This window comes from Neltuma alba, unplaced genomic scaffold (assembly GCF_004799145.2).
Source record: "Neltuma alba isolate B1F8T4 unplaced genomic scaffold, ASM479914v2 tig00012070_pilon, whole genome shotgun sequence".
Lineage (NCBI taxonomy): Eukaryota > Viridiplantae > Streptophyta > Magnoliopsida > Fabales > Fabaceae > Neltuma > Neltuma alba.
Window position 1 is genome coordinate 1 of NW_021636631.1, and position 21,566 is coordinate 21,566.

The 21,566-nt window shown below is 36.7% G+C and overlaps 2 protein-coding genes, 3 non-coding genes and 1 pseudogene across 6 annotated transcripts; 3 read left to right on the forward strand and 3 right to left on the reverse strand.

Moving 5' to 3' along the window:
- Window positions 1-281: 281 nt before the first annotated feature.
- Window positions 282-1,579, forward strand: LOC114721806 (cyclic dof factor 3-like; annotated as a pseudogene).
- Window positions 1,580-3,379: 1,800 nt separating this feature from the next.
- LOC114721799 (UV radiation resistance-associated gene protein-like) lies at window positions 3,380-8,549 on the forward strand. Of its 2 annotated transcripts, none has more exons than XM_028907661.1 (6): window positions 3,380-3,846; window positions 4,990-5,196; window positions 5,339-5,519; window positions 6,443-6,591; window positions 6,843-7,070; window positions 8,152-8,549. In XM_028907661.1, exons 1-6 carry the CDS (start codon window positions 3,667-3,669, stop codon window positions 8,272-8,274), a joined length of 1,068 nt encoding a protein of 355 aa, XP_028763494.1. In that variant the 5' UTR covers window positions 3,380-3,666; the 3' UTR covers window positions 8,275-8,549. The 2 variants fall into 2 exon arrangements, with proteins under 2 accessions (XP_028763494.1, XP_028763495.1); XM_028907662.1 differs by having other exon boundaries at window positions 3,764-3,846; window positions 4,968-5,196.
- A 4,693-nt stretch (window positions 8,550-13,242) lies between these two features.
- Window positions 13,243-13,342, reverse strand: LOC114721840 (U6 spliceosomal RNA). The gene has a single exon (XR_003738116.1). It is a non-coding gene; the product is annotated as a U6 spliceosomal RNA (small nuclear RNA).
- Window positions 13,343-13,944: 602 nt separating this feature from the next.
- On the reverse strand, window positions 13,945-15,138 carry LOC114721811 (chlorophyll a-b binding protein 4, chloroplastic). The gene is made up of 3 exons (XM_028907679.1): window positions 14,871-15,138; window positions 14,365-14,780; window positions 13,945-14,273 (listed from the first exon to the last, which is right to left on the reverse strand). The coding sequence occupies exons 1-3, from the start codon at window positions 15,086-15,088 to the stop codon at window positions 14,137-14,139; spliced, it is 771 nt and encodes a 256-aa protein (XP_028763512.1). The 5' UTR covers window positions 15,089-15,138; the 3' UTR covers window positions 13,945-14,136.
- Window positions 15,139-17,292: 2,154 nt separating this feature from the next.
- Window positions 17,293-17,365, reverse strand: TRNAA-AGC (transfer RNA alanine (anticodon AGC)). The gene has a single exon. It is a non-coding gene; the product is annotated as a tRNA-Ala (tRNA).
- Window positions 17,366-17,959: 594 nt separating this feature from the next.
- Window positions 17,960-18,047, forward strand: LOC114721841 (small nucleolar RNA R44/J54/Z268 family). The gene has a single exon (XR_003738117.1). It is a non-coding gene; the product is annotated as a small nucleolar RNA R44/J54/Z268 family (small nucleolar RNA).
- Window positions 18,048-21,566: the final 3,519 nt, after the last annotated feature.

The window sequence follows — 21,566 nt, forward strand, 5'->3', positions numbered from 1 at the left end:
ACTGCTTTATCCTTTCATTCTCCCTTTTATTGGATTGGATATGGTGGTGTGTGGTAAGCTCCTAGCGTCAAACACTTTTCCTACTTTTGAAAATCTTCTCAACTATGGAGTTTGCTTGGATCTCGGTGTTTACTTATTGTTCGAGTTGTTTTCTGAAACCGAACACCGCATCTGGTCTTTCCCATCCAATATTAGCATGGCTACGCTTTTCAATCGTGAAATTCAGGACTCTGATCTCCTGGTGGATGTTTGTCATTTTCAGTATGGGACCTGAAAAACAGAGTTATGGAGATTGCAGATTTTGGCATTAGAACTTCTGAAAGTGAGATATAAGTTATAACACACTGAAAGCAAAAACAGCTCAAATTGAAAAATTTCAACCAAATCATCTCTCTGAAAAAACTAATTATTCCCCTTTTTACTTCATTCGTCTTACTTTTTAATACTTTCAAGCTAGCAGTTCCTGCTTTTTTGTGGTTGACTTTCTACCTTAATAGATCAAGCTTCTTATTGTCCACTGAAACGCAAGACTTAACTGAAATTTCCAGGAATCGCAAATTGGAAAAGTCAGAGAGAGCCCTGAAGAGAAAGAGGCTGAACTCCTTCCGGAGGCAAGCGTGAAGCCGAGCACACCATCGATGGACGAAGAAGCTGCAAAATCTTCAAAGAATGACGATGGAAACCAACTCGCAGGAGAAAATCCTGAAGAAGCCAGATCAAGTTCTTCCGTGTCCTCGCTGCAACAGCATGAACACAAAGTTCTGTTACTACAATAACTACAACGTCAATCAGCCTCGCCATTTCTGCAAATCCTGTCAGAGATACTGGACAGCTGGTGGCACCATGAGGAACGTTCCAGTAGGGGCAGGGCGGCGAAAGACCAAAAACAACTCCTCTCATTATCGCTACATCACCATTAACGAGGCTCTTCGAGTAGCCAGAATTAGTGCTCCTAATGGAACTAATGGAAAACTTCTCAGCTTTGGATCAGATGCGCCCATGGGGTCTATACTGAATCTAGCAGGGAACAAAATTGTTTCTCAAAGCACCCGAAATGGGTTCCATAATCATATCTTGGAGAATCGGAGAAGCACATCTTCCATAGAAGAAAGCAAGAAAACATCCTCCAAAGCTCTCGTGTTCCTAGTGTTCCCTGGCCTGTCACTCCAGGTTTTCCTACCCTGTCAGTTAATCGGAAGGCAAATCTTCCTAGGTTTTCCACGAACTTTTCTTCCCCAACCTTAAATTCATCGAGCTTTGGTCCGAATTCTCCTATATTAGGAAAGCGCAAGAGGGATGGGGACGTGCTTGAGCCAGGGTATCTGCAAAAAGAAGAACCATCGAAACAGAGAGAAGCGGCTCTGTTTTGGTGCCTAAAACACTGAGAATTCATGACCCAATTGAGGCTGCCAAGAGTTCAATATGGGCTACCTTAGGAATAAAGAAGGGATCATTGAATGGTGGAAGCATGTTTGAGGCGTTTCAATCGAGGAAACATCATGGGATTGAAATCTCTTCGGTGTTAAAGCGCCAACCCAGCAGCCTGTCTAGATCCGTTTACTTTCATGAGAACACGTGAATTAGCAGTTCGTGGGATACATACTAGTGATTCTCTGGGTTATTGAATTACTGTGAAGTAGGCCAAAAAGACTAATTTGGAAAGTAGCTTTAGGTGAAGTGGAGATGAACAGATAATATTTTATGTAGGTTTTACAGAGAACACAATCATTTCTCGTGTTTATCTCCATCTTCAATTCACTTGAGGTGATTTCAAAATATCCAAATTAGCAAGGGAGAGACCATGAACATCTTTCATGGAGAGTAGAGTTCAATTCAGTATATATTATGTGGCCCTGCATTTTTAGTGTAGTTTGTAGAGTTTGAACATGTTAGGATAATAATTATTATTGTGATATGTGAGATTCCCATGGAAGGTAGTGTTTATAATTATGTAAAAAAGAAATCAGAGTTACTATATTTTCTTTTGAAATTAGCATCCTAAAACATGTCGTGATTCTCTTGATCAGGGCAAAAAATTGAGCCTCAAACGATACAGATATTTGGCCCCAAAAAAAAAAAAAACGATGCAGATATAACCCCACGATGAGGGGGCAGGTCGAGGTCAAAGGGCACAATCAAAATTTGGTACATTCAATATTAACTCTTGTCAATTTGTCAAACCATTGCCAAACACGTTTAGATTGAGTGATAATTAATTAATTATTAGTAACATTCATAGAATTTTAATTACTACCTCCTATCTTAATTATAAGACCTCGTTTATAGTTTATAAAGAGGTGTTATGATTATGACAGAAGATAGTATTTTAAAAATGAAGTGTACAGTTATAATCTTTTATTCTTATAATTGTAACTAAATTAAAACTCAGTCTTACAAATTTTACCGGATCAAAACTCAGTTTATAATATTAACTCAGTATAATTCTATATTTATAATTTTAACTATGTGAAATGCCACTTTTTATATCTAAAAAAATAAAATAAAGTTATTTTTTTGAATATTAGCTAGGGATCAATGTTTTAAAATTTAAATTTAATTAATCATAACCATATAAATTTAGTTTGTAGAGTTTGAACATGTTAGGATGATAATTATTGTTGTGATATGTGAGATCCCAAGGAAAGTACTGTTTATAATCATGTGAAAAATGAAATCAGCGTTGCTATATTTTCTTTTGAAATTAGCATCTCAAGACATGTTACGCTTCTTTTGATCAGGAGAAAAAATTGAGCCTCAAACAATACAGATATAACCCCACAATGAGGGGGCAAATAGAAAATTTTGGTACTTTCAATGTTAACTTTTGTCAAAATGTCAAACCATTGCCAAACACATGTTTAGATTGAGTGATAATTAGTGACGTATACATAATTTTAAACATGTACATAATTTACCATCACTTAATTCTTATAATTTAACATAGTTCTTATCAATTAAAACTCAGTTTATAAATACTGACTTAATACAATTTAATCTTTATCATTTTATCATTTAAATGTCAGACCTTATATTTGAAAAAAAAACTATAAAAACAAAGTTATTTTTTGAATATTAACTAGGGTTAATGTTTTAAAAATTAATTTTTAATTAAATCAAAATTTATAAATTGAATTGTATTAAGTTAAACTTTAAAAAATAAGTATAAAAAAATAACCAAGCTTGTTGGACTTGGGGGAAAATAAAATAACCCAGCGGGGGATTTGAATTACCTCTCTCGCATTCACGGGAAACCACTTTTCCTCTGGAATGTCTTTGGTGCCTACCAAACACAATAAACTATAAAGTGACTTATTGAATTTCCATTATTCCATTGACATACATAATCCAGCATACTCTTTTCTTTTTTTTTTTTTGGGGGGGGGTTATGGATTAGAAAAAAGGTAAAAGCTGTACAAATTTCTTCAGGCAGAGAGAACCGTGATGATACGGTCCACGCCTCCAGGTAACAGAATATCAGTGTTTGCTTCGTCTTCTTCAAATCGGGTCCTGACCTATCTTTCCCAAAAACCAAACAATTTCTCCGAGAAAATTAGGATCCCAGCGGAGGAGGGTCGATGAGTTGATTAATTATCCACTCCAGGACGATGAGATCGACCCCTGACCTCTTCTTGGATTCCCGCGTCTTTCTTTCTGCTCGTAGTATTCATGGAACAAAATCGAAATTTGTCCTCCGGGACCGATATACCCGATCGAGATAATGCAAAAGTGATAGAATGGGAGGACTTCGAGCATGATCTTGCGAGATTGGTCAGTCTTTCTTCTGCACTTAATGAAGCCAAGGAGAAGAAGCGAAATCTCCAACAGAAGCTCGAGCACCTTATTCAGGTAGGGTTTTGGCGTGCTTCAAGAAATTTGTTTTTTTGCCTACTTCGCATTAGGGTCTCCGTGTTGATGGGTAATTAGAAGTTTTAAGCACAAGAAACTAAGTAGTGGTGCCGGGAAGAAAATGAAATGAGTCAAAGGGTTCCTTCATTGTGCTTGTAGCTGTGAAATAGAATTATGGCAGAATATTTTATGGACACTACATCGACAAAAGGAAATTCATGTGGATGAATTCGCAAATTGGACATTGTGGCAAGGTTAAATTTGACTTAATTTATCACAAAATTAGAAGCGTACTAGTCATTTTCTTTTTCTTTTTTAACTCGTCTTATGATCGATTTGTGGCAGGGTTAAATTTGACTTAATTTATCACAAAATTAGAAGCGTACTAGTCATTTTCTATTTTTTTTTTACTTGTCTTATGATCCATTTTCAGTAAGAGTCCTTTATATCAAAAACTCAGTATAATTGTTAATTGACAACCATGTTTCCCTGGGATTTTGAGCGTTTATTTCAAAGAGGCTAGGGGAGCTCTATACCATGGGCTGACGTTGAGGATTTTTCTTGTAAATTTATTAAATCTTTAGTGATAGGACAATCCCTTTAAACAGAAATATTAATGAAGGATAAGGAATACAATATGTTAAAAAAGCTCCTAAACGCAGCAATGGCCTTGATATTGCGTGAGTTGTTTCATATATCACTGTTCATTTAATCATCCTGTGACCCATCTACCGAAGCACAGGGGTTGGCAAACCGTTTGCGGTTGCTTGTTTCATCTGTTTGTTCAAAGTTTCAGGCAAAAATGTCTGATTAGTGTGTATGTAACACAAAGATAAAAGGAAAATTTACATGGCTGTCCAAACTTAAGGTTACAAACTTTTCACGAGGATTGATGTTTTTCATCTGGTTGATTGGTAATGTTGAGTAATCTTGGATTTTGTTATCTACATTTGCATTGCTTACCTTTTCATTGTGGCCTTTTCTTTTGGGTCCTATTTATGAGTTTCTGTTGAGACAACGTTAGTAACAAAGAATCTGATGACTGGATGTAGGATCTTTTTATTTTGTTTGTTATTTTATTCTAAATAAATGTGGCCTTAATTAATGAGCCCGCATATTAGCGGGCGGTAATTTCATGAGCAGGTCAAGGCTGAGTCATTGAGTAGGTCTAATGAACTTGAGGAGATGCGTCAGAAACTTGAATCAAGGAAAGCAATGGTGGAGAATGTATCAATGCATTCCAGGGCTGCAAAGGAGGATGCCACCAAGAAGAAAGAGCAGCTTGGTGTTGAAGTTGAATCACTATTGGTGGCAGGGACGGCTCTTTCTGTATCTAGAAGAAGACTTCAGGTGACCTTACGTTTATTCTAATACCCAGTGGGTTTTTAATTAAAAAATGTTCTCACAATTTCTTTCTGGAATTGAAGAGCATCACCTTTTTCTGTGTACAGTTGTGGTTGTAGTTGAAAAGATGATTATACTGTTAATGTAGGAATCAAATAGGTTACTGTTTGAAGAAAAAGGTTATGTTCAACTGAGAAATTTGCAAAGGATGTTAAGACTTAGGCAACAATATATGGCATCCCAAATATCAATGTTGTATCCTGTAAAGATTTCGGTTGCACCTGCACAAGAGCAAGAACTTGAAGCATATCCCGCCGGCAGCATAGCAGGTGAGTGTTAATTGAATAAATCTCCTTGTTCTATTTATGCAAACAATACCCTGTAAATGGTAAAGGGATGAGTTTATACTAGGTTCAAATGAATTTGGATTTAAAATAAACTGTGAAACTGAATGCTGGATGGTTTCCTTACCCTTTTTTTCTCTCTGTTAGAGAGCGCAGCTCTTGTACTTCTTTACATGGTTGAGTATTCGAAAATTTTATCTTTCATTCTGTACGTCATCCATCTAATTCTCCTCTTTCTGTCATCTTCTTAAATGCTTCTTCATAGGTGTTGTTTCTTGCCAATCTGTGATTGACAGCTGTTGTAGCTCCTTAATTGTAATTTTGTCTTTAACTGCAATTCTATCTGCATAATTAATGGTTGATATTTTTTGATGTTTTAGATTATTTTTTTCTTCTTTCCCCTTTCATTGCACAAAAGGACAATTTCATTTGTTTATCAACATGGTGTTGTAGCTTATGTATCGTGTCATTGCTGCTCAATATTGGTATGAATAAAGTGAACTGATGTCTTGTTGTCCTGCGATTTCCATTATCTGTTCTATTTGAATGTTAAAAGTTCAATTACGGCAAGGTAGCTGACAATGGCCTCAAAGTCCTCGAATATTCTTGAACTGATCTTCATATTGAAAGACATTGTCTTATTCAATGATTCATAATTCCACTAGTTGGCTTAGATGCTCCAGAAGAATATGGCACTTCACTGTATATGAACTCTGATTTCTCATGTGCTAATTTGAATTATTGTTATATTTAAACCTGAGTTCTAGATAAATTTTCAGTGATCTCAATGCTTTATCCCTATTTGGACTAAGCAAGTCAAGTTGTTTGTCAAGTCATCAACTCATTGTGTCTAGTTGGATAAATATTTTGAAAATAATTGTTAACATTGTCAATATTTCTCTACCCAGGTAATTCTGCTGAACATAAACCTGTTAACCAAGGATCCATAACAATTCTGGGTCTGCATTTGACAATGTTGTCTTTTAAGAAGATGAGCTTTTTTACTGATAAAAAGGAAATCCAAAAGTCTGCAACTGCCCTAGGATATGTTGCACACGTAAGTTCTGATGCCCCAAAATATCTTTTGATGCTTCCTTTTCTATTGAGTAACTGTTAATAATCCACACGTGCATGATGTGATATTATTTTCTGAACATTTATCAATTGATTGTCATTTCTTTTTCTCGCTGTGGTGATGGTGTTAAATTTTAGTGCCTCTAAATACAGCATTTTTATTTTGCTACCCATATATGGCTGTTGACCTATTAACTATTGAAACACACTTTATCAGACTAGCTTTTTTGGCAGGCTGTATCACTTATAGCATCTTACTTGCAAGTTCCTCTGCGATATCCTGTGCGCTTGGGTGGCTCTCATTCATATATCATTGACAATGCACCTTCAAAAGATCTATTATCTTCAGATTCTTCATCAAGTACAACGCCTATTGCAAACACCAAGCAAATGGCATTCCCTCTTTTTTCAGAAGGTCAAGACACAACAAGAGCAGCTTATGCTGTATTCTTGTTAAACAAGGTATGTCTTTTCCAAAATGTTTTTGCTATAGCTTTTATCAAAACGGAAAAAAGAAAGAAAAGTTTGCTTTATTATTCAGGTTGCTATGCAAATTGTTATCTTTGGACTAGATGCTTTAACTTAGACGGCATAGCCTTGTGCCTCCTCTAGTTTGTTGTTTTCCTTTATAAATCCTTTACTGAATGCTAGCTATTCGCTGATATTGTCTTCTCCTTTTCCCATTTTTGGTCAGTGTATGTTTTTGGTATTTGCGCTATTTTCCACTGGTCGTATTGTCATCTTTTTCATCCAATCCCTTTTGTGGAAAGAGAGAGCTCTAAAAACACATTTTATACATTTGTGGAGTTTGTTCAGCATTCATCCGCTGGGTTGATCAAATATACTCCTTCGGTCCTTAATATAAGACCTATTTAACTAATTTGATTAGATTAGGAAGTTAAGTAAGTTAGTTAATTATAAAAAATATGACATGTTTTTTCTAAAACACCGTAATCATCTTTCTTAATATCCTCCCTCTCTTTTCTACTTGATTATGGTTGAGAGAGTATCCATAATGGTAATTTAGGGAAAATTAATAAATATGAGAAATATATCTTATATTTAGAACTAAAATCAACTTAACAATTGGGTCCTATATTAAGGACCAGAGAAGTAAAAAAATAAAATTGGTCTTGGCCATATTTACTCCCCCGAAATGAACTTAAATGTTAGACGTTTCCTTATGTAGAGTCGGTGACTGCCAGGAGAAATTATACTTTGACGGGTACTTGGTTGAGCCAGCTTGATTAATCCCCCCTTCTTTCCTGGATTTTTATTGTACGAGTGTAATGACTTGTATTTTCCAGACTGGCGGTCTTGCATCGTGAGTGTCTTATGTTTGATAACCTATGAGCTCAGACTATTGTGTGTTATACATATATCAGATATTATGCAGGATTGTCTCAACAGTTGGCCCTTCTCGGTAGTGTAGTTGTTTCTTTGAACGTGCTTGAATTTTTGTGTGCGCATTCGCTACGGTAAGTAAATATCTATTCCAACGAAACTTGACTTGTTGCTCCTTCCTCGCATTTTCTGATTCTAGGACCTAGAGCAGCTCTTGAATTCCATTGGTGCTAGGAGTTTGGGACCAAGTCATGTTTTGCCAAATTTGAGGGAGCTTTTAAGGACCATTCAGTCTTCGACATTCACAGACGACATGATCTAGTGTTTTTGTTTCAAGTTCTCTGTAAATTAGTTTTTTTTTTTTTTGATATTCTTACACAGGTGCAATTTTCTAGATGCACCTTCACATGTAGCATTGTTAGATATGAAGATTGAGGCAAACCACGTGTAATAGATTTGTTTTTCTCTTCGAAAGGATTCATTGCTGTTGAAAACAAATTTATTTGTGAACACAGAGCTAGATGCATTCGTGCTGGGATTGCACTGTTTGGTGCTTACGCGCTTTTTCTAGTCTTAAATAGGAAGTTGTATTATTCATAAAAAATTTCTTGTTAATATAGGGAAAATGTAGTTTTTATATTAAAAAGAAGTGACAGGAGGAAAGAATCCCCATCCCAATACATCCGTATATCCATAAATCATAGTTGGTGTTTGGAAATCATGTAAAAAAGTAATTCTACGTTTTGCGGGATGATAATTTTTTCATATAATGTAAGATTATTTAAAATAAGTTAATTTAAAACACCTCTCACCCACGTCTCTGTATCTGTATCTGTGCTTTCGTCCCTACTCAAATGAACTCCTTGATTCCGTTTGACCCGCTAACAACACCCAAATCAATCACGTTGGCAGTCCAAATTTGGACATCCATTCCTGACATCCATTCCTAATTCATGAGGACTATCGCATTGTCATTGTAATTTTACTTTATATAGTGATCTTTTTATTTAAAAAAAAATACAAGATAATATCTTTAGTTCTTGATATAAGACCCAATTGACTAATTTAGGAAGATTAAGAAAGCTAAATGATAACTTTATTCTGGTATGTATTACATGATTTCTTTAAAATATTTATATGTATTATTATATTATATATCATTTTATAAGTCAATCAAATTAATTTGAAAAAATGATATATATAAATATGTAAAGTAGGGATTTTTACCAAAATGCTATGAACAGTGAAATAAAATACCAAAATGCTACAGCACGGAAAGATATTACTGAAATGCTACACTTGAAATTTATCACCAGAAAATGAACTTATAAACTTTATCTTGCCCAAAACGAGTTCTTCAATAAAGTGGGCAAATTTGCAAATTCATCTAGTAGAGATGAATTTGTAAAGTTCATCTTTGAGTGATGAACTTCAGAAAAAAGTACTTTTGTCCTTTTCTCCCCATTTCCATGCATATGAGCATCTTCTTCCCGTACGAATCTCTCATAACCACTTTTGTCTAAGTCAAAAAAGCAATTGAACTCTTTGCATGCGTCTGAAGCTAGGAAGAATATTAAGTCATCTCATCTCCCTTGCCCGTGAAGCTACAGTAGCGTCGTGGCTTACTATAAATTTTGCATCTCTTACACCCATGAATGCGACTGAATCGTTCGAGCTTTACTTATACATTTTGCATCTCCTCTTATGCCAGTAGCCCATGAATGCGTTTGAGTCCTCCGCATGTTGAGCTTGTGTTCCCACTTCTATCTATTTCTTAAATATTGCATTATAATCATTAATTAAGTACAACTAGGAGAAGACAAAACTTTGAAAATAGAAAGACTCACAAATCATGGTTTCTCATGTATAGTTCACATAGGTTTAAATCTAGTGCTAAAAAAAATATTCATATTTATATATGTATTATAATTCTATTTTGATTCATTCCGTACATTTTAATTAAATTTCTAATAGTTTTAAAAGTAATATCAAATCTATGTATTATAGATGCTTAAAAATTAAATTTTTTATGATATTCATTTTTATTAATGAAAAAAGTTTAACAAAATATTGCCACCTATTTTCTTATTAATAAAAATTTACCTTTATATTATATTTTATTCTCATTATTGTATCCAAAATATTTACTAAATAGGTAAAAATTATATTATTTTAAGAAAAAATTAGGGGGAAGGACCTAGAAAAATAATATTTATTGAGAAGGATCTTAAAAATTATAATTATTTATAAGGACCAAATACTAAAATATAAGTTTAAAAATATTAAAGTACCCTTAACTAAATCCCTACATTTTTTCTTATCATGCTTCCATTGAATAGATCTTTTTTATTATCTCCCTAATTTGTACTAAAAAAATTTATAATCTTTTTCTTATCAATATTTATAACAAAATTTATTGAAAAAAAATCAAAATCATTTATTATTAAGCTAAAATATCTTACATATTTAAATACAATGAAATGAAATTATTCATCTACATGAACACCCTTAGCGAATAGTTAAATTTTATCGGTCTTTATTTTATTCCAATTGAAATTTTCTCTTTTTTTTCAAACATCTCTTTCGTTACTTTTAATTTTATAAATTGTTTTACCCATATATATATATATTATAAATATGTTTAAATGTAAATAAACATATTTTACTTGATTTCATTAAATACAATTTAAATTTTTATAATTATTTTTCTTAACCTCAGTTTTTTAAAACAATAAATAATTAAATGAATAAAATTATTCAGATTTATTTTTATATCTAAAATTTTCATTTATTTTAATAATTTTTTAATTGTTAGTTACTTTAATACCCACCTATCAAGATCGAGTAAAACAAAAAAAATTATGAAAATTGATAGCAAATAAGGAATAATATGGGGAAAAAAGTTAAAGCTATGAATTTTTTTCTTATATATTTATTTCCAAAAAAATCATATACTTAAAAGATACTCCTCTAGTTTTATTTATAAGACAGAGAGAGTATAAATTTTGATCCTATATATAAAGCACTTGATATAATTTTTAATACAAACATACATAATTATCCTTATTAAATTATTTGTACAGTTGGTACATTTTCTTCACTCCTTTATCCAATGCTAAATCTCCTTCAATTTTGTCTTCTTCTTATGCTATTATTCCCACATGTTCCACTTCTTCTATCTCTCTCTCTCTATTCATCTTTTCCACTCTCCCCTACTCATTCATGTTCTTATTCACCTCTTCTACTCTCTTTTTTTTCCTATGCCATTAGTTCTTTTCATGCATAACAGATCTGACACTTGGAAAAAAAATACTTGATGAAAATATACATTTTTGTGCTTGATTAGTGTTACTTTTATAATCAAATTATGAGATGGTGGATGTGAAATTATTTCAACGGTTTTTTAATCTGTGTGAAATATACTAAAAATACCTTATAAATAAGACTAAATGGGTAATAGAGATCAAAACAAAATCTTGAGATCTTAAAACTATATAATAGAGGATTCTTACCGGCAAAATAAGAGGCACCTAAGAGTATAGATTTTTGAAATTGTTCAACCCACCACTTAGCACCTGGAGATTTAAAATAATAGTTTATCAAATAAAAAAAAAGAAGAAAATCAAATTAAATATTATAATGACAAAATAAAAAATACATAAGAGAAATAACATACCCTCAGGGCCTCAATAGTAGTAAAAGTATGTGTCGAATGTTTGCAAGTAAGAGTAGAGAAACAAGACAGCAAAAGAATGGAGGAGGCTGGAGCAACTAATAAAACGAGAGAGTAGGATGATGAGAGAGAAGAGAGAAGTCTGAATACATGAAGTGGGAACACAAGCTCAACATGCGGAGGACTCAGACGCATTCATGGGCTACTGGCATAAGAGGAGATGCAAAATGTATAAGTAAAGCTCGGACGATTCAGATGCATTCATGGGCGTAAGAGGAGATGCAAATATATAGCAAGCCACGACACTACTGTAGCTTCACGGGCAAGGGAGATGAGATGACTTAATATTCTTCCCAGCTTCAGACGCATGCAAAGAGTTCAATTGCTTTTTTAACTTAGACAAAAGTGGTTCAGAGAGATTTGTACGGGCAGAGGATGCTCATACGCATGGAAATGGGGAGAAAAGGACAAAAGTACTTTTTCTGAAATTCATCACTCAAAGATGAACTTTACAAATTCATCTCTACCAAATGAATTTGCAAATTTTCCCACTTTATTGAAGAACTCGTTCTGGGCAAGATGAAGTTTATAAATTCATCTCCTGGTGATGAATTTCAAGTGTAGCATTTCGGTAATATCTTTCCGCGTTGTAGCATTTTAGTATTTTATTTCACTGTTCATAGCATTTTGGTAAAAATCCCATGTAAAGTAATATATTTAACTTTCTCAATGTTTCTATAAGTTAGTCAATTAGGTTTTATTTTAAGAATCGAAACTAGAATTTTGGGCTAAATATAGGTGTAATCTTCTCTTTTTCATGCTTCCAATTTAATCTAACTTCTTTTCCTTTGAATTTTTTTTTATTGGCTCGAATAATGAAGTGACTAAATTTAAAAGAACATAAAAGACGTTCTAAGTGCTGGCCGACCTCTGCTGCTGCGTATACTTTGCGGATGCAGCAATTTCGATTATGAAGCTTAGATGGACCGTTGTAAATTCTCCAGAGATGTCGAAATAGGCATTCAAACTAGTTGACGTTTCATGAACCAAGTTTCAAGAGCTGAGTAGCGGCAATTGGCAACAAAATTACCTCTCTCTCTCGCGCGCGCTTATTTCCCTAATATTTTCGATATTATTTCTTTCAAAATCATATGCTTTGACTGACATTTAATTTCTCTTTTTATCTGGTGCAGTGATTTGGACTAGAATCTGCAAAGATATTCTACAGGAGATGCGTTCTCCAGAGACATTGCACTTTGGAAGATTGTTTCAAACTCGCACAAAAACATTCAGATATTTGTGAGCTCTCGATGGAACAATTCAGCAATCCTGTTACCAATGCCTATGCCAAAAATCAATCAATTACTATTATTGTGGGAAGTTGAAGAAGATACATATATAGTGGCAAGCAAGCATCATGCTCAATTTCTACCTATACAACATTTTATTTGTATATGAAGAAACCCCATCCCTTTCCATGTGCATATCCATGTTTTATCATCATACAAGAAACATTCTTATGAGTTTTCTTCGTTATATCAATTCTCTTACTTAAAATTAATTTGAGTGTGTATACACTAAACCATAGCAGCATCTCTTCCCCCATCCTAACAAACTTCAACTTCTCACTATATCTCCATTTGTGCGTGTCATCTTTGTACAGGCCATGCTAATCTTCTCTGTATTGTTCCGATTTTATCAGATGTCCCGAATGAACGACAACATCAACTTCTCCATTCTAATAGTTACACACCTCATACATTATTCATCGCCTCAAATTTACGCCGTAAGTTACTAACTCAGCTTTAGTTATTTCCTAACTGACTTGTATGACACAACCTTCACCTCAATGATGGGTAGATGGGTAGCCGTGGGTGAGGTGGAAAATTCAGGAATTTTTTGTAATGCGTGACTTTCAGCTGTTTTCTGGGTGACATCACAGCCTTCAACTTCATGTTCTTGTACCTAGTTATAAACATCTAACAGTTCATGCTTACGTTCACAGATATGTACCTTTCAATCATCTGGCAACGAGAGCTTAGACAGAAACAGAAAATTCCTTGCTAAATCTCGAAATATTGGAACTTGCGAATTTGTTTTGTTTGATTCAAATACATTTATTAAAATTTTTGTTTTCAAAACTTACTTGAAAAAATATTCTGCAGAATTGTTTTTAGAATCAAATAAGTCCCGTATTTCTTGTTCACGTGTGGTTTGTCGTGTAACCATTTTCTGGAATTTTGTCTTTTAATAGTCTAGCAGTATAAACCGGTAAATTTGGTGTATCTACAGTACATGGATAGCTAGTTTCTTTACGTGTAAAATAAAGCGATTGGCAATAGGCATAAACAAGCAGATAAAACCATCTTAAGTTCCTCTGTACATGAGAAATAATAGTTTTCTGATTAGATCCTTTACAATGGAAGGCCCAAATCTCTCTCAAAATTCGTTTACTCTGTTTCACAAGAGAACACTAATGACAAGTTTTAATGCCATGGGCAACCATCCTTATCAGTATCCCCTCAGAGTTTGAACAATTGTGTTGTGCCATGGGTCAGAAAGATGCTGCAACAGGTTGTCAAATGGTCCTTGCCCCGTCACGTTGTGTTGAACCACAAACCCCAAAAATGCCAACATCGCCAATCTCCCTGCACACAAACCAAAAGCCAAACACAATTAGCCTTGCATGGTTCTATTTCATACGCTGCTGGACCGTGTTTAACATCAGATCGAACTTACCATTAGCAAGCTCCTTCTCTTTGGCCTCAAGTGTGGGTGCAAAGTTGAGAGGGTTGAAGATGCCACCTGGGTATCCAACCTCGTTAGGGGGTAAGCTGTATTGCTTGAAGATGGGATCTTGGTTGACACTTCCAGGGTTCTTAATGTCTTGCCATCTTCTGATCTCCACGTAATGGAACAAAATGAACTCAATCACGAACAAGGTTGATGATGATGCAAAGTACTCCTCTTTCCCTGCATCGTACCACTTTGGAACATTGATGACTCCGATCTTTGTGAACACTTCTGGAAGAAGCATTCCTGCAACACCCAACATGGCCCACCTCCCATTCACAAGTTCAGCTTGCACGAACCACTTCAAGTTCTCTGGGTCCTCTGCTAGCCCCAGAGGGTCAAATCCGTTGTCACCCGGAAGACTATAACAGTTCAAACACAAAAAAGTTTTAGACTTCATCAATGGTAATGCGTGTAAGGTACTTTACTAGCGTTCGTATATAAGGACGTACCTTCCATTTAGGTAACCTGGCGAGGGCAGACCAGGAAGCCACTCTCCTTTCTTAGCTTCAACCTTGAAAGAGGAGGAAGAGGCAGAGGAAGGAGGTGTCACGGTTCTGAAACCAACTTGCCTGTGTAGTTTACCAGAAGAGCCAGTGAGGAATCTGGATCTGGAGGAGCATGATGGCCGGAAGACGGCGGCGGAAGCCTGAGTGGTGACGGTGGCCATGGGTTTTTTTTTCCGGTGGCAGGCGGAGCGAGTGAGTGTTGGGTAGATGAAAATGTCGGGATAATTGGAGCGGCTTTGTAGTTTGTATTTCATTAGACGACCATTCATGTGGCTGTTGTGAGTCGCGCGTGGTGGACGGTTGATGGGGGCGATATTTAGGATCGGACGGTGGAGAATGCGTGAGGGCTTATCCTTTTATCTGGGCGTCCTATCCGCAAATCTATATCTTGGTTGTTGTTGGCTGAGGGAGAATACGGTGGGACCAATGGTGCCACGTTGGAGGATTTTTAAGAGGGAATCTGATGGTTGAAGGTAAGATCCCGAGCCAATCATTGGCGAACAGGTGGCCGGATCAGGAATTTTTTTTGGATAATTGATGTGCCAAATGGGTTAGTAGAGTTTCCTATGGATCCATCCTCAACAAAATTATACATTGAGATTTGAGGCAGCCAGCCAGCCACTGAAGTGCTTAGTAGAGTGAGTCCATTGTGAACTTGCGATCATGCTTAGTGGTTAAAAATTAAAACAAAACTCTGTTGATGCAACAAGGAAAATTGTATGTTGAAGCCATTAAATTAAATGCAATCCAATGACGTACAGAGTGAGTTGTTTTAAGTCAAAGATTAAAGATTGTATATGCAAACATAATAATAATGTAGAGAGTGATTTGTTTTAAACCCGAAACAACAATAATTTTGAACGCACAACTACACGGAGGGAATTTTTTAAGTTAAAGATTAAGGATTGTATCTATAATTGGGAAAAAAAAATAGAGATTAGTTATAGCTTTTCTGTTATAAATAATAGTGCCATAAAAATAGTGTTAGTATGATTGGTTTTAGTGTTCATTTCAACTTACTAAATGGTGGGGGTTAGAGACACTGAAGACACTTGCAGGGTTTGATTTGTGTGTTGGGGTTAGTGAGATGAAAGCTTTGTTTATCATCACGATTAAAATCACTTATAAACACGTTTCACGTAAGTTAAGACAAAATTTCTCTTACATATTTACTTTGTATTCCGTAAATTATGATTAAAAAACTACTTATAAATTATTCCAAACAAACCAAAAGTGGTCTAAACTAAACAAGATTGGAATAAGGAGTTCAGTCCGGTTAGTGACAGCCCAAATTTTTTATCCCAATTTCCAATCCTTTATAGTTTTGGTCACCAAAATCAGAATTCATATTTTGGGCCTGAAAGAACAGAGCATGAACACAAGCGCGGGGTAGTAACTAAAATGCTGTCCTTTGTAAGTAAGCTGAAATTGTTTTAAATCAAATATTAAAGATTGCATATGCAGACGTAATAATGTGGAGAGTGAATTGTTTTAAACCCTAGACAAACATAATTTTGAACGCACAACTACATGGAGTGAATTTTTCAAGTTAAAAATTAAAGAGAGTATCTATACTTGGAAAACAATCAGAGATTAGTTATATCTCTTCTGTTATAAATATTAGTGCCATAAAAATAATGCCAGTATGATTGGTTTTAGTGTTCACTTCAGTTTAGTTAATGGTGGGGTTAGAAACGCTGAAGACACTTGATTTGTGTGTTGGAGTTAGTGAAATGAAGTGGTCTAAACTGAACGAGATTGGAACAAGGAGTTTAGTCCAGTTAGTGACAGCCCAAATATTTTATTCCAATTTCCAATCCTTCATGTTTTGGTTACCAAAATCAGAATTCATATTTTGGGCCTGAAAGAACAGGGTAGGAACTAAAATGTTGTCCCTTGTAATTAAGCTGAAAAAACATGGAAGTGTCGTGGCAGATAAGTCATGATCTTATGGCTCTGCAGCTCTGGAGTGCACATTAATGACCACTAAATAACACATCACGAACAAATCACTGCTCCATTTTATTAGTATCACATCTTGAGGAGACATAAATATATACTGTTTGAGAAGAATACAGTTGCCGGACATGAAATAGCCTCCCATTGGATTGTAGAAACTCCAACGGAAACTCCCTTTGCACCGCCACCTCCTCCAACCTGGCAGGGGGTTTGAGACAAGAAAAAGCTTAGCCTTCATTCGCAAACCTGTAAAACTGAGTCTGCCTATCAAAGAAATCTCAGCTGCGTTATTGTAAAAACACGTGCAAACATGTGGATACGGAGGGCCGAGGGAGTAAGAGTAGCAGGTGTTGGCGCAATGAGAAAGCAAGCAGCAGACGGAACGAAAAGTGTTACAGCATAATAATGGAGATGCGGGGTATCGATCCCGGTACCTCTCGCATGCTAAGCGAGCGCTCTACCATCTGAGCTACATCCCCTTGCTGATTTTGCGGCTCTAGTTCAAAAATATAATTAAGATTTTAATGCTGCACTACAGAAGCCGATGTGAAAGCAGTCCTGAACTAGCTAAAGTGAATGGGCTTCTGAGAACATCTGTCGATGTCATTCCAATATCTATAATCTACTTGCCCAAAAACCAAAAAAAATCCCAACTTCTAATTCCAAACGACAACAAGCCCTGATCTATTTGCTGTGCTGTGTCTCTATATAATGGGGACGTCCCGGCGGCAGAAACCCTAATTCCGACGGCTGAACTTTAGAGCTTAAGCCGTGTGCTTGAATCAGTGTCAAGGTTATTCTGTGCTTTAGGTTTCCTAAGCTCCTGGCTGTTATTTTCTTTAGTGTGATTGGATTTCTTGCCTTGACATCTGTGTGTGCCTATGATGGCTATAAATATACTCTGAGAGAGTTATTTTCCATGATATAAAACTCGATCTGAGGCACCCAGAGGAACAACCTCTTCAAGCTTCAAATATTCTCCGGTTCTGTTTCAACTGTTGTTGGTCTTATGGTGTTAGATGCTCGAATGAATGAACCGACTTACCAGTGGTTTAATTTAAATGGGCTTTTGATGTGCAAATGATGAGAAAATAGACAGGGACATCAGCACTCTTTAAAGAGATTGATGACTTAGTCTAATGGGAATCTCTCTGATGCATTCATACTGAATCCTTTCATTTTCTCATTTGTTCAGTTCAATTTATTGGTTGGTTTGTGCTTGGCTTTAATTTAATTTCCTCACCTCTCACAGGTGTAGTTGCAGGCCTGAAGAAAGTTTAGTCGTGTAGGAAATAGAATAATATGGAAAATAATTCTCTTGTATTTCATTGATCAGAATATACACATATATATACAAGTGAGAGGAGCCTCTGCATTAATGGCCCATTATGATAATATCATATCCTATCAAATCCTAATCATAATTACATAATATTTACATATCAAATCATATCATATCTCTACACTCCCCCTCAAGTTGGAGCATAAATGTTAAGCATGCCCAACTTGTCACACAGATAGTCAACACGAGTCCCATTTAGAGCTTTAGTGAGAAGGTCGCCTAATTGATCACTAGAACGCACATATCCAGTGGAGATGAAGTTCTCCTTAAGCTTGTCTCTGATAAAATGACAATCAATCTCAATATGTTTGGTACGTTCATGGAACACAGAATTGGAGGCTATATGTAGGGCAGCCTTATTGTCACACCACAACTTTGCTGGCAAAGTGGTTTTGAGGCCAACTTCCTTTAATAGCTGATATATCCAGATTATCTCACATACAGACTGTGCCATAGCTCGGTATTCTGCCTCTGCGCTCGATCTGGACACCACATTTTGTTTCTTGCTTTTCCAGGACACCAGATTCCCGCCCACAAAGACACAGTATCCTGTAGTAGACCGTCTCGTGGCCTTTGATCCACCATGATCTGCATCACAGAAGCACTCAATGTCTGTATGGCCATGATTTTTGTATAATATCCCACGACCTGGACATCCCTTCAAATAATGTAACACGTGCTCCAAGGCTTCCCACTGTCTGACAGTCGGGGATGCCATGAACTGGCTTAGTACACTGACTGGATAAGTAATATCCGGACGAGTTACAGTGAGATAGTTTAACTTGCCAATCATTCTCCTGTACCTCTCAGGATTCTCAAATGGTTTGCTCTTCTGAGCCTCAAGCATCCGTTTCTCATCATCAAGAGAATCATCGAGTGGTATGCTCCCATCAGCGTCAAGGAGTGGGTTGTGAACCATAGGAAACTTGGTCGGTGCTGCTCCCAACTTTCCAGTTTCCTTCAGGAGGTCAAGAACATATTTGCGCTGTGTCAGTAATATGCCCTTCTTGCTTCGCATAACTTCAATACCTAGAAAGTATGTCAGAGAGCCCAGATCCTTCGTCTGAAAGTGGGAATTAAGAAAGGACTTGAGGGACGAGATGCCCGAACCATTACTGCCTGTGATCACAATGTCATCTACATATACCACCAAGAGAATCATGCCAGCCGCTGTTCTTTGATAAAATACAGAATGATCGCACTTGCTTTGGCTCATGCCAAATTTCTGTACGACAGTACTGAACCGGTCAAACCATGCACGAGGGCTTTGCTTCAAACCATACAAGGACCTCTTAAGGCGACATACTTTCCCATGCTCCCCCTGAGCAACGAACCCAGGTGGTTGCTCCATATAGACCTCTTCATGAAGATCACCATGTAAGAATGCATTTTTAATGTCTAATTGATGTAGATCCCAATCATAAGTAGCAGCCAGAGAGATGAACAGACGGACAGATGAGAGCTTAGCAACAGGAGAAAAGGTTTCGGAATAGTCAATGCCATAGGTTTGTGCATAACCTTTAGCCACAAGGCGAGCCTTAAGGCGGTCAAGTGTGCCGTCAGCCTTAGTTTTCGGAGTTAACACCCATTTACATCCAATGGCCTTTTTACCCGCCGGTAAATCGACCAGGGTCCATGTACCAGCTCGATCAAGGGCCGCCATCTCCTCTTCCATTGCAGCACGCCAACCTGAGTGGGCCAAGGCTTCACGAATAGTTCTGGGCACAGAGATAGTATCTAGGGAGGCAACAAAGGAACTGGACACAGGAGACAAGCGGTCATATGAAACAAAGGACGAAATAGGATGGGCACAAGTACGTTTACCTTTGCGAAGGGCAATGGGTAGATCAAGAGAGGCATCCGGGTCTGGAACAGGAGGTGTCTCAGGATTAGGGTCAGAACGAGGTTCAGTGTTGCTCAACTCAGGATCTGAGGGCGAGGCGGACCAGGGAGGAATAGAAGCTGGCGTGGCGGTAGTAATCTCCGTTGACCGTTGTGTATACACACGATCAAAGGGTTGAACGAGTGCGGGAGCGGGTGCTTGCGACGACAGTGATGGTGAGGTGACAGAGTATATTAGAAGGTCATCCTCCTCCGCAGGTGGAGCAGGTGGGGAAGAATGCGAGAAATATGGTGTGGACTCCTGAAAGGTGACATCTGCAGATACTAAATAACGATTGAGAGTAGGTGAGAAACAACGATAACCTTTTTGGACCCGAGAGTATCCAAGGAAGACACATTTAAGAGACTTTGGGTCTAACTTTGAAATAGATGGCCGTACATCCCGCACAAAACAGACACACCCAAATATCTTAGGAGCAATAGGGAACAAAGGCTTAGAAGGAAAGAGGGTAGAAAAAGGAGAGTTACCATCAAGAACAGAGGAAGGCATTCGGTTAATAAGGAAGCAGGCAGTGGAGACCGCGTCAGCCCAAAATGGTTTAGGAACCTGCATTTGAAACAAAAGTGCACGGGCCACCTCAAGTAGGTGGCGATTTTTTCTTTCTGCAACACCATTTTGAGCTGGTGTATCGACACAAGACGACTGATGAAGTATACCATTTTGAAGCATGTAAGATTGGAACGAAGCAGAGAGATATTCTTTAGCATTATCACTTCGTAAGGTGCGAATAGAAACATTAAATTGAGTTTTAATCTCAGCACAAAAGGCACAAAAATGGGAAAACAATTCAGAACGATGTTTCATTAAATATAACCAAGTTGTCCGGGAATAATCATCAACAAATGTAACAAAGTATTTAAACCCTGCTTTGGACTCTACAGGACAAGGACCCCAAACATCAGAATGGACTAACTCAAAAGGGGATGAAACCCGTTTATTGACACGAGACACTAAAGGAAGACGATGATGCTTGGCAAACTGACATGACTCACAATCTAAAGACGACAAATGCTGAAATTGAGGATAAACTTTCTTAAGAGAAGATAAAGACAAATGACCCAATCGACAATGAACTTCAAAGGGAGAATGACTGCTAGCGCAAGCTACCGCATGAGACACCCGATCATCCAGTATATAGTGCCCGCCAGATTCATAACCTCTACCAATAATCCGCCTCGTCAAAAGATCCTGTATCAAGCAATGAGAAGGAAAAAGTGAGACCCAACAGTTTAGTTGACGGGTGAGTTTACTGGGAGATAGGAGATTAAAAGCAAGTTTAGGAACATTTAGCACAGATGACAAACGGATAGAGGGTGTGGGATTAACAGTGCCAGAACCGAGAACTTGAGACTGGGAACCATCAGCGATGGAAACACTTGACGGATTGGCAAAAGCATTATAAGAGGAGAAGAGATGGCTGTTACCTGTCATATGA

Coding starts and splice junctions, on each gene's coding strand:
- LOC114721799 (XM_028907661.1), top strand. CDS start 3,667: ATGGAACAAAATCGAAATTTGTCCTCCGGGACCGATATACCCGATCGA. Junction 3,847..4,989: donor AGCTCGAGCACCTTATTCAG/GTAGGGTTTTGG, acceptor TTTCATGAGCAG/GTCAAGGCTGAGTCATTGAG. Junction 6,592..6,842: donor CCCTAGGATATGTTGCACAC/GTAAGTTCTGAT, acceptor CTTTTTTGGCAG/GCTGTATCACTTATAGCATC.
- LOC114721811 (XM_028907679.1), bottom strand. CDS start 15,088: ATGGCCACCGTCACCACTCAGGCTTCCGCCGCCGTCTTCCGGCCATCA. Junction 14,781..14,870: donor CCAGGTTACCTAAATGGAAG/GTACGTCCTTAT, acceptor GAACTGTTATAG/TCTTCCGGGTGACAACGGAT. Junction 14,274..14,364: donor AGAGAAGGAGCTTGCTAATG/GTAAGTTCGATC, acceptor GTTTGTGTGCAG/GGAGATTGGCGATGTTGGCA.